The sequence below is a fragment of the Equus przewalskii genome, chromosome 29 (genome assembly GCF_037783145.1).
Source record: "Equus przewalskii isolate Varuska chromosome 29, EquPr2, whole genome shotgun sequence".
In the NCBI taxonomy this organism is placed as follows: domain Eukaryota; kingdom Metazoa; phylum Chordata; class Mammalia; order Perissodactyla; family Equidae; genus Equus; species Equus przewalskii.
Window position 1 is genome coordinate 4,984,483 of NC_091859.1, and position 16,365 is coordinate 5,000,847.

At 36.5% G+C, this 16,365-nt stretch overlaps 1 protein-coding gene across 10 annotated transcripts in view; it reads right to left on the reverse strand.

Moving 5' to 3' along the window:
* OSBPL8 (oxysterol binding protein like 8) overlaps positions 1 to 16,365 on the reverse strand; it is a 196,096-nt gene that overhangs the window by 104,145 nt on the left and 75,586 nt on the right. For 3 of the 10 annotated variants that reach the window (XM_070600109.1, XM_070600108.1, XM_070600106.1), the window contains 2 exons: positions 14,346 to 14,384; positions 7,429 to 7,465 (listed from right to left, as the gene is read on the reverse strand). The exons of 2 other annotated variants lie outside the window; for them this stretch is intronic. In XM_070600109.1, coding sequence (XP_070456210.1) covers positions 7,429 to 7,465; positions 14,346 to 14,384 — 76 coding nt within the window. The remainder of the gene's footprint in view (positions 1 to 7,428; positions 7,466 to 14,345; positions 14,385 to 16,365) is intronic. 5 more of the 10 variants (XM_070600117.1, XM_070600114.1, XM_070600116.1 and 2 more) reach the window with 2 other exon arrangements.

Here is a 16,365-nt window from a genome sequence, read left to right on the forward strand (position 1 = left end):
AAGTAATTTCACAGAAGAAATACAAATGGTCAATAAACACACAAAAAACCAAAATTAGTAGCAGTTTAAAATACTGTTTTACATTCACTAGAATTTCTACTCCGATTTCTAATTTTCATGGGAAGTAGGTATGATTCCTCTTTTAGAGATGGGGAAACTTGAGGTTCAGTGATTGCTTTGCCTAAGACTATGTAATAGAGGTAAGATTCTAGCTCAGGACCATTTGGTTCCAAGGTCTGGTCTCTTAAAAGCCTGCCACCCCAATAATCAATTTAAATAGTGTTTAAGGCCAATATTCACACATTTGGTCAAGCTACTAATAGAGGAAAGCAATGCTAGTTCTAGAGAGGACAGAAAAGAGAAAAATACTCAATGAAGGAATAGGGAAAATCGTGAGCAAGTCCATGTGCCCTAGGATCTCCTCATTCTCTCATTTTATGTTTTTGTGCTTTCAGTGTACAAAAACTTCAGTTTTATCATGAGAGAGAATGATTCTGTCTTCACTCTAGACTTAATTTTTAACTTAACCAGAACTTCACGTTCACATTTTTATCACCATATCTTTTAAATCAAATTGCTTTAACATGTTTTCTATTGTGCTCAAGTTTTCAAAATTATGTTTTAGTTCCTTAAATTTCAAAGTAAAAATTCAAACACACTTTCACTTATCATCCAAAATATAAAAAATTTATTTTCCCATCAAGTCCATAAAAACAGAATCTATACGCTGATGACTCCTAAATTTCTATCTCCTTCTGAACTCAAACTCACATATCCAATTGCCTGCCTTATAATCCCCTCTATATTCTAACAAGCATCTCAAATTTATCCAGAACAAAATTCTTGACTCTGCCTATCCTCCAAACCCACCTCTCCCCATCTCAGTTAGTGGAATCACTATTCCCCTCGACAACTTTCTCAGGCCAAATACCTTAGACATATTCTTCAACTTTTCTCTTTCCTTCACACTTCACATCCAATTCATCTGTGAGAGCTTCAGAATCTACCTTCAGAAGTTATCTCGAATCCTTCTCCTTCTCCCCACTTCCACAACGACCACCCTGTTCAAGCCACCATTACCTTTCCACTGGGTCAGAGCGGCAGATTTCTATCTAGTCTCCAGACTTGCCACCTTGCTCCTTACTTGTGTAGAGTTCATTCTGTAGGCAGAAGCCTGAGCAATCTTTGTAAATCATAAATCAGATCTGCACCCACAGAAATATGTCAATAGCTTTCCATTATCCTTACAATAAAATCCACAGCCTGAAGATTCAACTGTGGCTGGCCCCTGCTTATCTTTCCAGCCTCATTCTCTAACACTCTCCTCTTTATTCACTTGGCTCCTGCCGAAATGGCCTTCTGGTATTCCTCAAAACACGCCATCTTGCCTCAGTCTCTGGGCCTTTACATCTCTTATTGCCTCTACCTAGAACACTCCTAGCCTAGATCTTTGATGGGTGACCCCTCTAATCACTTGTTGTCTGTGTTCAAACGTCTTCTCTTCAGAAAAGTCCTTTGTGGTGCCTTGTGATAAATAAGTTCTTCATTTAATATAGTACAATGTATCAATTCTTTTTTATTTTTGCCCTCTCCTTCACAGTTATACTCTATCACTATATCCTACCTGATTTTCATTGTAGCTCTTATCGCTATCTGAAATTCTATCATTTGTTTTGTGAGGGACTGGAATTGGCCACCCCAAGATATGTCTCTTTGGCATGAGGATTATTTTGGGGCTGGTTACTTTTAAAAACTGCAGACAGGAAAGAAACTCTGAAAAGTAGAATTTACTTACCCTTTGTCAAGAGATATTTACATTTGTAAGGGAAATCTCCATCTGTAAAGCTGTCTCCCTCTCTGTACTAGAAAGAAGGGGTGATGACCTTATGTCTAGAAACTTAATGCAGAAGGCAAGGACTTAAATCTGCATAATAACCCTATCCTCTTCTACTGTACTTTTTGGTAACCTCCCATGATCAACTACCTCCATCCCCAACATCCTCCTTTGACTTTACCTGAGGGTGGTATTTAAGGGAAGAACTTCCGCCATTTTGGCGAGTTGCTCAGTTTGCCTGAGCCTCTCCCATGTATACAAGTCATAAAGCTTTGTTTAATTTTCTCCTGTTATTCTGTCTCATGTGAATTTAATTTGTTCTCCAGCCAGAAGGACCCAGAGCAGGTAGAGGAAATGTCTTCCTCCCCTACAGTTCAGTGTCTGCCTTTTCCACCAGACTGTAAATACCACAAGAGAAAGGAGTTTTGTCTGCCTTATTTTCCCGCAAATCCTCAAGTCCTGGTATGGTTCCTGGCATACTGAAGTTGTTCAATAGAATTTGACTGAATAAATCAATCGACACATTTTATATTTTTATGAAACTTCATTATTATAAAGCATATGGTGGCTCCTTTGATTACTAAATCCAAGATCCATTTAATTCCTAAAAATTATTATTGAAATTAAAAATGTATGGTACTAATGTAGAGAGAGAGAAATTGACCTACAGAGCATAACAGAGAGCTTTCAGAAACAAACCCATGCATATGTGGAGGCTAGATACACAACAGAAGCAGGAAAAAGAAAGACTATTGAATTAATGATATTAGGACAACTGGTTCTCCATGTTGGAAAATAGATCCCTACCCTCATATCACACACAAAGAACAGTTTTATGAAAATTAAAGACATAAATGTAAAAAGCTGGAAGCCTGAAATTTGAAAACTCTTAGGAAAAAAATATAAGAGAATATCACTACAAACTAATGATTCCTTTAAAAAGACACCACAAAGCACTAACCAAAAAAGAAAAAATTGACAAGTTCTACTATATTGAAGTTACAAATTCATTTAATCAAAAGATACAATACAAAATTCAAAAAACAAAACACAAAACAAGAGGAGATATGGGACCAGCCCAGTGGCGTAGTGGTTAAGTTCACATGCTCTGCTTCAGTGGCCCAGAGTTCGTGGGTTCAGATGCTGGGTGCAGACCTAGCACCGCTTGTCAAGCCACCCTGTGGTGGCATCCCACATAAAATAGAGGCAGATTGGCACAGATGTCAGCTCAGGGCCAATCTTCCTGGGGAAAAAAAAAAACCACCAAGAGGAGATATTTACAACACATACAATTAACAAAGGGTTGGTATCCAGAATACGCTTGTTAAAAAAAAAAAAAACTCCCACAAATCAATTAGAAAAGGACCAACAATGCTATAGAAAAATGGGGGGAAAACTTGGACAGTGATTTCACAGAAGAAGAAATGCAAATGGCCAAAAAATATACAAAAAGATGTTCATCTTTTTGAGTAATCAGGAAAATAAAAATCAAGATCACAGTGAAATAGATATTTTATACTCAGTAAAACTGAGAAAAATTGATTAGTCTGATAATACCAAATACCGACAAGGATGGGATCAACAACACATCTTAAGCACTGCTGGTGGAGGATAAACTGATGCAAGTGCTTTGGAAAACAATTTAGAACTGTCTGGTATAATTGAATTCCAGCATACCCTATGTGTCCAACTATTCCATTCTTAGATTTATACCTAGAAATATTCCTACATGTGCATACCAAGGGGCAAGAATAAGAATGTTCATAGCAACACTGTTCATAATAGCAAAATTCAAAACAACTTGAATATTCATCAATTGAAAATAAAAGAGATTAATATATTGTGGTATATGCATATAATGGAATAGTATATAGCACTGAAAAGGAATGTTCCATGTCTATCTCAACAACGTGGCTGAATCTTAGAAATAAAATGTTAACTATGAAGAGCAAGTCCTGGAAGATGACATACAGCATGATACTATTCTTATAAAATTACAAACCAAGCAACACATAGTGATACATACATAATTAAAAGATAACAAATCTATTTTTAAAAAAGCAAAGAATGATAAACAAAAAATACAAATTAGTCTTCACCTCTAGGGGGCAGGCACAGAAGAGAGAAGCAGTACATGGATGGACATGAGGTATTTGGAAGATTCAAGTCCTTAAGTTGAGTGGTGGGTTCAACACACACTCACTGTATGATTATGCTTTATAATCTACATATGCTACATATGTTCTTTTGTAGTATCAGACAGCACATTTAAGGCTAATTTAAAACACACTATGAGAAAAACAACTAATAGAATTCAAGTATGCTTCAGTATCCTATCAGTAAGACACAGGTATCTATGTCTTGAATAACTTCATTATATAAAAAGGAAAAGCATCTGAGAAGAGTAAATTTAGTTCTATTCACCTGTTTCTAACCCTTTATTGACTGAGGTATATACTGTTTATGATTTTGATAATTTGGAACTGAAAGAGTTTGTAGAAGCAGCAATATACAGAGTGCACTTCTTTAGAAAAAAACAGAAAGCCCATTTTTCTATTTGTTTTCTCTTACCTCATTCTCAGACACTAACAACTACACAGACAAAAGAGGATCTGCAAAACACAAAAATCCTTTTGATGCCCTCCGTCAGTGGTTCAATAGTAGACTATTCAGATATAAGCTCAAGAAGGGCAGTGACTGTTTTTATCTGGAGCTCTTGGCATAAAACTGACACTCAATAACTACTTGCTAAATGACCGGACAGATCATTGCGGAATGAATCACTGCATGATTCCAGTACAGTTTTTGACACTACAATCAATTGCCTCACCTAATAAAGATAGCATTACAGTGCCCTCTGCTGGTTCTACTTTGTAGTGGAAGTAAAGTAACCTTTGCTATTCATACTGCTTTACTCTCTTAAGTACAGTAGAAACTAATCACACTAGAATAATTAATAGTAATATAATTAACATACCAGCTACAACTTCTAAAAAGAATATGATTCGATAAATATATTCCTTACTTTCTGAATTCAACTCATCAATATAAAATCTGAAGAATTTTACAAGCTTCAAAGTCTGGTGTTTGCCCTTAATCTAAGTGAAAGCTAAAATAAGATGAATTAATTAAAGTCAGAAATAATTTCTATATAAATCCTAAGGCTCCCCTTACAGATGGTATACCTTTTCTCAAATACTCAAAGCATTTAAATACGTTGGTATACATCACTGTAGCTTTTTCATTCTATAGTACAGATCCTAATATAGTATTATATGAAATTACTTTTCACTCTAAAAGATATATGGTCTCCAGTAAACAATTATACAGCTCCTGCCTTTTAATAGTTGGCAAACTACAATATAAACTCATCTCTAACATATGTTGCATATTTTTATTAATATATGCTTAAAATATATAACTGCAATAATTTTTTCCTATTCCAAGTAGAAATTAAAGACCTCCATTTATACAACCCACTTCCTAAAACAGAACCATTTCCATTGATACTTAAACTTCAATGCTATTTGTAAAGTTCAGCGGTGCAAATCAGTTCACCTGAGCCAACATTTAAATGTATGAGGTAATTAAAGTAACTGAAAATATCTGCCAGGTATCACAAGTAGGGCTAAACAAGAAAACGTAAAAATGTTTTGGGATTTATATACTTTTTTCTACTTTTAAAGTTTCTACATTCTAATAATACTGGCTGTATAATAAACAATACATTTAAAATTTTATGAAATGCTGCAACTAAGAATAAAAAAAGGAATTTGAGCGTATTACTTTAAATCATCTCCCTTTTTACATACGTTAACTATAACCAGCATTAGAAACAAACAGCAAGTGATCTAGACTAAAGAATTCCACAACTAGAAGAAACCTTGCCATTATCTTACTTATTCTCCTCCTTTAGCCAATGAAAACATGAGCCCCAAAGTGGTGAACTGACAACAATCAATAACTATTTAGGAACAGACATTAAAACTTCCTAAATCAATATAATTTCCACATTGCTCTTCAATAAAGTTAAAATCTTTGTCCGATTTATGATGTAGTAAAATTTAACTATTTGGTTAGACTTGAATTCAGCAAACTGATATTTTCACTCTGGTTTTTGAAAATCAGTAGAAGAAACACTGCCTAGTAACCAATTCTACCTCCTTGGGTATTTCAGTTCTTAGGTTCACCCTTTTCATCTATGAAATTAATGCTCTGGGGCTGGCCTGGTGGCGTGGTGGTCGAGTTTGTGCACTCCGCTCTGGCAGCCTGGGGTTTGCAGGTTCGGACCCTGGACACGGACCTACACACTGCTGGTCAAGCCATGCTGTGGCAGCATTCCACACACAAAGTACAGGAAGATTGGCACAGATGTTAGCTCAAGGCAATTTTCCTCACCAAATAAACAATAATAATAATGCTTTATTACATGATCTCTGAATTTCCCTTCACCTCAATAATTCTATTATTTTTAATACAAAAATTGCCCCTGTCACAATGATTTGAAACTATCTATTCATGGGCCTAACTTCCCAACTAGACTCTAATGATCTTTAGGGGTAGGGCACATGTTTGTTCATCATGCATCCCCCAAAGCTAGCACAGTGTCTGGTCAAAAAAAATCTTGTTGGAACTAACTTTAATGAGTACATCTTCCAAGTCTCTAAGATGAAACATGTTTCACTCATGTAATTCCCAAAGTATAAATAAAATTTTTTTCATAATTATCTATCACGTAAAAATCCTGATAAAATAAAACAGTATCTCTCATATTCATATGGCAGTGAGTTTCGTGTATCATGTCCAGCCTCAAAGTAGTCTGATTTATGCTTTGTGATGATTATAGAAAGGGTACTATGAAGAAGACATCCTAAATGATGAATCACATAATGGGCTAAGTAAATAATCCATCTTTAGATAATCAAGACGTAAATATACAAACACTGTCTATCAATCTCAGATGGACACCGAAACAGACAGGCAGTGAATGACCATTTTTATCTCTACTTTGTATTTCAATGCTTGGAAAGAAAAGTTAAAGACTTAATAATGAAAACAGAAATACCACAATGGAATATTATTCAGCCATGAGAAAGAGGGATATCCTGCCATCTGTGACAACACAGATGGACCTTGAGCACATTATGCTAAGCAAGATAACTCAGACAGAGAAAGACAAGTACTATATGATATCATTTATATGTGGAATCTACAAAGTCAAACCTGTTAAAATGAAGAAAGAGTACAATGGTGGTTGCTGGGAGCTGGGGGGATAAGACTGATGGCGTTTAAGGGTACAAACTTGTAACAAGGAATAAATAAGCCACAGAGATCTAATATACAGTATACTGAATACAGACAACAATATTATACTATATGTATGTAATATGATAAAACTCATTACAATGGCAACCATATCACAATAGACAAAGGTATCAAAGTAACTTGCTGGACACCTTAAATTTACACAACGTTACATGTCAAATTTATCCAATTAGAAAAAAAGAAAAACAGAAATACCATTTACCTTTAGTAAGTACAAATCAAAATATTATCATGTCCCCAGACACGCCATTCCAACTTTAGCTACTTACTTGATGGCCCAAGGACATCTTTGCTATCCCCAAGAAGCTTTTAGTGCAGGGTAATTGAGCAGCACATAAATACAATCCACACCAGGAAGAAGCACAATGCACCAGGATTGAAGCAGCAGTGAAACAAAAGGACAAGGAAAAGAGCGTTAGTTTCTAAGTAGAAAGCACATGCATGTCAATCTTAATAATCATAATTCACAAGGAATTTCCTTTTCCACACATAAAAAGATCGTGGCTTACGCATTATCAAATATTAGTTTTAATTTTGGAAAATGAAGGAGGAAAGAGAAAAATGAAATCACCCAAGTATTTTTTTGAAAATTATTCAAGCCAAAAATTACTTTCAATTATAATTCAAGATATGGGTTAGGAGCGGTAAAAAGTAAGGGACAGCCCCAAAGTTATTCATTCTTTAAATTTAAGTGGTTTAAAAATATATAACACTCATGCACTATTAAATATTAGTTCTGCATGCCATGAAAGCAGTTACCACTACACAGAAAAAAAGAAAGGAACATTTACTGAGTGCTTATTATACGCCAAGCACTGTGCAAAGAGTTTTAAGAAAGACATAACAAAGTAGAACTTTTCTCTCAAATGGCAAAAAATCAAAGAGGAATATTGATTAGAAAGATAAATTTTATTAAGTCAGACCACATTTTCTTAGGACCCACGAAATATCAAACACATCCTCTGGAGCTACTGGTCTTTAGGAAGTCAGAAGACCCAATTCTCAAATGAATAACTTGCAGTCAGCTAGACTGCTGACCTTTTGTCTAGTAACTATTTTAACATACATTACACTAAATGTCACCTATGGACAAGTGGTTTGGTGTCCCTTGGTAGGAACAGAGTCCTCAGCTCTCCTTCATTTCAAATACCAAGTATGGTAACATACCAAAACTAAAGTAACAACAAAAACAGAAAATTCACACTGATTACATTATTATTTGGTCGTATCTACAGGGAATGAGGGAATCTTAATTGGCTGTGAGAGAAAAAAAAAAGGTAGCAGTTGTTTGTTTTGTGCTTCTGTTGTCTCTTTGGAAAAAATCTTGGCCCTGTTACTTCCCTAAAGTGATGGCTATTTCACAGTGCTTGAAATTATGTTCTAGTGCCTTTGGAGGCATTTGCTCTACAGTCACGTGCCATACAATGACGTCTCAATCAACAATGAACTGCATATACAATGGCAGACCCATAATGTTAGTACCATCTAGCCTAGGTGTGTAGTAGCCTATACTATCTAGGTTTGTGTAAGTACTGTAGGGGAGGGAGAAATTTTCCTCTCCCCTTCTAGGTTCTTCTGGCTGGCCTAAGAATTAAATTGACATGAGACAGCATAACAGGTGGAAAAACAAAAAGTTTAATAACAAGTATACATGGGAGAAATCCAAGAAAACCAAGGAACTCACCAAAATGCCCAAAGCCCTCACCTTAAATATCATCCTTAGTTAAAGACAAAAGAAGATGTTGGGGGTGGGGAGAGTCAGAGACTTCAAAGGGAAGGAAGGCAATTCACAGGTAGGAAAAGAAGCAAACGTTTGGAAAACAAGTGTTTGGCCACACAGAAACAGAAGAACACAGAGGAGAGCCCAACAAATGGGCTTTTCTAGGTTCCTCCCTGTCTACCCCCTAGTTCATGTTATGCCAAGGTGATAGCTCGTTTCCTGAGACAGGTTTTTTATCTGAACTCTTTTAGGCAGTTAAGGGGAGGTAATGAGAAAAACTTGAGTCTTTTGTTTCTTAAAAATGATCAGCCTATAAAATAATCCTCATGTTAAAGAGACATATTTTGAGGTGGCAAATTTTGTTCCCCTTCAGTACACTCTATGCTGTATGCACAATGACAAAATCGGCTAATAACACATTTCTCAGGATGCATCCCCATCATAAAGCAATGCCCGGCTGCATTCATTTTTCTGTAGTTCCCCATTTAAGCTCATTCATTTATAAACTGATTTCAGTTTCACAGATAAACTAAAAAAATACAACTTTGGTGACAATTAACTAATTGTGGTCAAGTCCTTATTACTGATGGCCATGTCATCACAACTAGCAAGCATGTGGGAAGAGATAAAAGCATGTGGTAGGCAATCTCTAAAACGGTCTCAGTGATCCCCTCTCTTTGAGTGTATCCTGCACTTGTTGAACCACTTCTAACGAAGAGAATAAGGCAGAAAGATAGGATGTCATGTTGGAGATTAGATTGCAAAAAGACTATGACTTGCATCTTATTTGCCATCTCTCACTCTCTCTTAGATACATCACCCTGGAGAAAGCCAGCTGCCACGTCACAAGGCAGCTTTGTAGAGAGGTCCAACAGGTGAAAGAAGTGACGTCAGCCCACAAACACTAGGTGACCTGGAAGTGGATGTTCCACATTCACCCACCCCACCCAATCCACCCAGTCCCGTTTTCAGATGAGATGAAGCTGCCTTCCGCCCCAGTAGCCTGACTGCCACCATATGAGAGACTTTGAGCCAGAGACATCCGGCAAAGCTGCTCTTGGATTCCTGACCCACAGGAATTACAAAATAACAAACGCTTGTTGTTTTACACCACTTAATTTGGGAATGAGTACACACCAATAAATAACTACGATAATAATGGAAAACTGAAAGAAGTTAGGAAAATGACAGAGGCAACTGTGGCAAACTTTGCAAATGCTTCATTGACATCTTCTAAAATAATCTTCCTATATTGATATGAATAATTACTAGCTTCCCTAAATTTAGTAGTAACTTCCTAAAGGACAGCAATGGTTCTAAGTGTCTATGCATGGTTGGGAATATTTCATTTCACAGGGCAATCATATGTGAAGGTTTTTGAGTTGGTCTTCTATTTAGAGTAAAAGACTATGTTCACTGTCACCGTGAAGTTTGGTTATATTCTCAAATTTTGTTGATTAACAGCATTATGTCAACTTCTGCACAGCTGTACTCCTTGACTGTTTATTCCTAGAAAATAATTTCTAGCACACACAGCAACTTCTGAATATTTGTTCCAAATTATGCTCTCAACTTTATATCTTCACATGTTTGTGTCATATAAATCTGATTTTACTGGATTAATCCTATTTTTTCAGAATGAGGCACTGAAGAATAATCAAAATAATTGCTATCTGTCTATTCCTATCATTGATCCATCATCCTTCTATCCATCCAACAAATATTTACTGAGTAACTACTATATAGACAGGTGTCATTTTAGGCACTGAGGGACACAGCAGTGAACAAGGTAGACAAAAATCTTGCCCTTGTGCTAGTTATGTTCTAGGGGGGAGATGAACAATAACATAATATACAACCAAAAATTCATCGTACATTATATAGCATAAATACTAAGGAAAAATAAGCAGAGAATGGGGATATGTAAAATGTTAGGGAAGAGGGAGGTAAGTTTTTAGACAGGGTGGCCTAAGAAAGCTGACTGAATAAAATGAGGGAACCTCCCATAAGGACATACAGGGCAAGAGTCTTCCAGGCAGAAGGAGGAGCAAGTGAAGAGTGGAGGGTTGGGATGGCAGCAGGCCTGGAGTGTTTGGGGAACAGTAACAAGGCCAGAGAGCTGGAACATAGCAAGCAAGTAGGAGAGTAGGAGGAGACAAAGTCAAAGACGTACATGTGGTGCCAGACTATATCAGACTTTATAGGGCGTAGCCCTGTAAAGGACTTTGGTTTTATTTGAATGAGATAGGAAGCCACTGGATGGTTCAAGAAAAGGAGTGACATGATTTGATTATGTTTTAATAGATACCTCTGGCTGCCATGTTGAAAAGAGACTAGAGGGACAAGGGTATGATCAGTGAGGAGGTTACTGCAATAATCCAGAGGAGAGATGAAGGAGACTTGGACCAAGGTGGTAGCAGGGAAGGTGATGAGAAGTAGTCAAGCTCTGAAAAACTTTGAAGGTAGAGTGAACAGGATATTCAAATAGACCGAGTATGAGGCAAAAGAAAAAAAGAGGAATCAAAATGATGTCAAATGCTGGAGTCTGAGCACCTGGAAGGATGGAACTGCTATTCTCTGAGATGGCAAAGACAGGAGCTAGTTTACAGGGAGAAATATAAGCAGCTCAGTTTGGGACAGCTGAAGTTTGAAATGCCTGTTAGACATCCAAGTCAAAATGTCAAGTAGGCAGTTGTACAGACTTGTACAGGGAAAGGTTCAGGCTGGTAAGAAAATAGTATAAATCATGATATGTGAGAGTTAGGGTATACGACCTCAATGGCTTAATCACAGATTGAAAAATGCCACAGGATAAAACAGGCACTAGAAAACAAATATTATGATGGAACAAAAGAACTAAGAATCAAGCTGAAACACTCCAAATAAAAGCAGAAACACAATGAAAAATAAGCATGGCATCAGAAAACTTCCCCAGAAGGATGTGGATACAAAGGCATTAAATTGGGATGGAAGTGAAATCATCCTCCCAGAGTGGCTTGCAAGTGATACTAATGGGAAATGGGACACAAGTACTTGAAGATTACATGTTAATTTTACCAAGTAACTTACATCCCTGAAGTCCTCTGCACATGGCCACACTGCACCCTACTAACTTCCTATTCTTACTACTTGTAGGACCTTGTCTAATTTGTGTAGTTCCATGGTGTGTAACACATGAAGAAAGACAATGTGAAATTACTGATGTAGAAACACTCTACACAAGTATCTAGAAAGATCTTTTTAAAAAAAAAAAAGCTAGCCACTCTTCTTGGTTTTGTTAGAGAACCAAAATACTACTAGAATCTCAAATAATCCAGGAACTTCTCTTCAGCTTGTAGAGCAAAAGACCATTAAGATATGAGGGAAACATTTTCTCTATTTGAGTAACTTACCATGTTTACCATTATCCCTTAGACAACATCCACAAAGTCATCTCAATAATTTCTTTATCATATAGATCAATTCTCTATTTTAGCAAAAGGTATGGGCTGAAAATGGTAAAATAATAGTAACATGTCTAGAATTTTCCTTTTTATTATTAATTAGTATACTACTCAACATACTTTAATTAAAAGCATGAAATATACCACTATCTAAATCTTTACTGATATTAGTCTAAAAATCTCAAGAAAAGAGCATTATGCAAAAAATGAGATTTTATTTTAGTCTACTTCTAAATATTTTCCAGACCATCGTAATTAATGTACGGGGCCAGCCCAGTGGCACAGTGGTTAAGTTCACATGCTCTGCTTCGGTGCCCTGGGGTTTGAAGGTTTGGATCCCGGGTGCTACACACTGCTCATCAAGCCATGCCGTGGTGGTGTCCCACATACAAAATAGAGGAAGACTGGCACAGATGTTAGCTCAGGGACAATCTTGCTCACAAAAAAGAAAAAGAAAGAAAGAAATATAGAAGAATAGGCAGAAGTTCATCATTATCCTTCATCCTGGGAAACCTCTCAGTCCTGAGCACTCCAGGACAGATGGCCACCCTCTAACACAAAAACAATGCCTGCGATCTATAGCTTGATTCCACTGCCTTCAGCACAGCACTTCCCACTTGACATACATACTGATTTGACTTAAGTCATCTTTTGAGCGTAAGTGAAAGTACAAAGAGCTTATCAAACACTGATATGAGCACAAATTGAAAATAAAGTTTCAAGCAGGTGGCACCTCTTCCCCCAATAAAACTGATCAGGTTGTACTCATAGAAGCAATCCCACTGCAGCTGGCTGTGAGAAGCCACAGTTGGGAAGCAGGATTATATAAAACATCTTGAGTGCTCTACTTAGTGTTATCTTTGGCCCTTAGAGTAAGAAACTTCACTGAGGGATACATAATGCAGCTGAGATCTGTTTGTTCTTTCAACAGGAGTCATCACTCCATACTTAACTGAATTTTTCATATTCCTGCAATTGTCTGCAAAACACACACGTGCACATTTTATCCCTGAGTTTTACAAGAAAGATTTTAAGGGAATATTTTTCTAGGAACTGGAGCCTATCACTGTTAGAGAACATGATCTGGCCTCCCAGGCAGGTATTTAAAAATAACCTAATCACGCTTTTGATCCGGCAATTCCACTTCTAGGAATTGGATGATCACCTTAGTTAACACTGTGGGGTGTATACTAAGGTGATCATCCAACATGTTCAAAAAGACGTGTGCATAGATAGGTATCACATCATCATTTATAGTAATCTAAAATAGTAACCTATTTGAAACAGGGTATTAAACAAATAATACATTCACACAATGAAATACTATGTAGTCATTTTTTTCATTGACTGAAAAACATCTATTATATATTCACTTTTAAAAGTAGGTTATAAAAGGGGCTGGCCCCGTGGCTGAGTGGTTAAGTTCGCGCGCTCCGCTGCAGGCGGCCCAGTGTTTCGTCGGTTCGAATCCTGGGCGCGGACATGGCACTGCTCGTCAGACCACGCTGAGGCAGCGTCCCACATGCCACAACTGGAGGAACCCACAATGAAGAATACACAACTATGTACCGGGGGGCTTTGGGAAGAAAAAGGAAAAAATAAAAATCTTTAAAAAAAAAAAAAAAAAGTAGGTTATAAAAAAGTTTGTATATGACTCCACTTTCATAAAATTTCATATGTAAGATATACACATATGAACAAACTTAAGAAAGACGCCACCAAAATATTAACAGTGGTTACCTTTATAAGGTAGGATTTTATTTATTATATTTTTCTATATTGTTTAAATATGCCACATTCGTATGCATTATTTTTATATTCAAAAAAGATTTAACCTATTTACATTTTGGAAAAAAGGAAAATTTTTTAAACTGATCTTTTCAATCTACATTAGCTACTTCTCATAGTGACAAAATCATCTATGATTAAATACAGTGAAAAATATATTTTAAGAATCCAACTTGAAATCCTTAAAAAACATAAAAATGTTAACATTTCAAACATAGCACCATGTATTACTCACTGTCTCTTGAACTTCAGCAACTTCTGAATATGGCAAGATCTAAAAAAAAAACAAATCTTCTCAGGCGTGGTTTTCTCTCATATACCTGAATCTGAATCTAGAGAGCACTCAGAGTTTATCAAATGAATCAAGTGGCGCCTTAACCTTTCAAGAAGTAGCAAAAAAAAAAAAAAGTACAATAGTACATTTATACTGGAAACTAAGTCCTTTAAAAAAAAAAATCCTGAGGCTTCTGGAAATAACAGTCTATCTGCCACCCTGTGTAGTCCTCTCTGGAATGTCCTGGGGCTTTTCCACAGTTCGTATTCTCCCTGCATGAATTTAGTTCTGCCAGTCTTTCCACTAAGCAAGCCCTCTTCTCCCTTGGTTTCTAAAATACTCCCCTGCTCCGGCGTCCCTTCTCCCGTTTTCTTGCCTCCACTTTGTCCTCCCATTCAGTGAGTAAGTGGCTGTAACCAGCGTTCAGTCCTCAACTATTTGTTCTTTCTTTACCTGCTCTTTTTCTGCAGATTCCATTCCTACTCAAGGCTCATTTAATTACATTTATTCAAACAACTTCCAAGTTTCTTCTGCAGACCTAGCCTATCTCTGAAACTTCATTCTAAAACATTGCTACCTGTATGTTCAGACATTAATTGCTAATTAACTTCTGGTTCTAAAATTTTGTTATCAAAGGAAGGGCTCTGAGCTTGCTTTATAAAACATCCTTATGTCAAAAATAGTGCTCAGTAGCTTTCCTCAGAAACTAGCAGCTGCACCAATTTGCCCAGTTCTTTCAATAGAACCATCTTTCTCTCAGTCTTTCAGACTTAAACCCTTAAATCATCTGAAACTCTCTTTTCCCCCAACTTCTGATCAAGTTATTCAGTTCTAACGATTTTTACTTAGACCCCAATGTCTATCTCACGTCCAGTCCTTTCTTTCAGTTCCCATTAATGCCATCTACACCAGACCTACATGGCCTCCTTTCGTAACTTTTCTATCTCCCTTTCAATAGATGTCCCTGCATTCAATCTCACCTCACTCATTTACTATGCTAGGTACTAGAATTCAAAACAAATAAAGATATGGTCCCTACTAGCAAGAAGATCACCATATATTGAAGGCTGCACTATTATAAAGTAATTTATTTGACGTTGAGATCAGTTATCTCAAGTCTACCCAATATTATTCATTCTTCAAGCTAGCCTGATCATTAGCAACTCATTTAACTTCTCTGAGGTTTATTTCTCCTCTGTGAATAGATAATTATTAAACCTTACAACTTTCCAGAACTGTTGAGGCTCAATAATAGTTTACATGAGTGTACTTTGCAGATTTTTTTTAAAGCAGTATATAGACATAAGGCAGAATTACTTAGTTGTACAACAACTGACCAAGACTAAGAAAGGACAGAGAAGGGAAGGATTAATTTACCAAATTAATTCCCTATCATTTTGGCCATGTTGCTCCTCCACTTAAAAATGTCTGATAGCACCCATTCTTTACAAGATAAGCCCCTAACCCTGATATTTAAATCTTCTGCAATTTGGCCCAATTATTCATTTCACAGAAATGTTTTGATCTCCTATGAGATAGCCTTGCAACTCCCAAACTCCACTTATCTAAATTCTGTCTAGTAAAACTGATTTGCTCCCAGTGACCTGCAGTTTCCTCCCTACTTTCTTTTTCTTCCCTGTTCAAGAGCTCAAAAGTTCCTTGAACCCTCAACTCAAATGACTAATTCTGCTACCAAAGTCCAAGCTGAAGTTATCTTTCCCTAACTCTGACTTCCTAATACCAATTCTTTGACAATGCATAGTTAGTTATCTTATAGTATTTTTCTCTAGTGCTATCATAAATTAAAAAAAATTAAATTTTACTTAATTTTCACCTATTATTATAATAGTCTAGTACAGTGCTATAGAACTTTCTGTAATGAAGGAAATATTCTACATCTGCACTGTCCAATAGGATAGCTGCCTACATTTGGCTATTAAGTTCTTGAAACGTGGCTAGAGAGACTGAGGAACTGAATTTT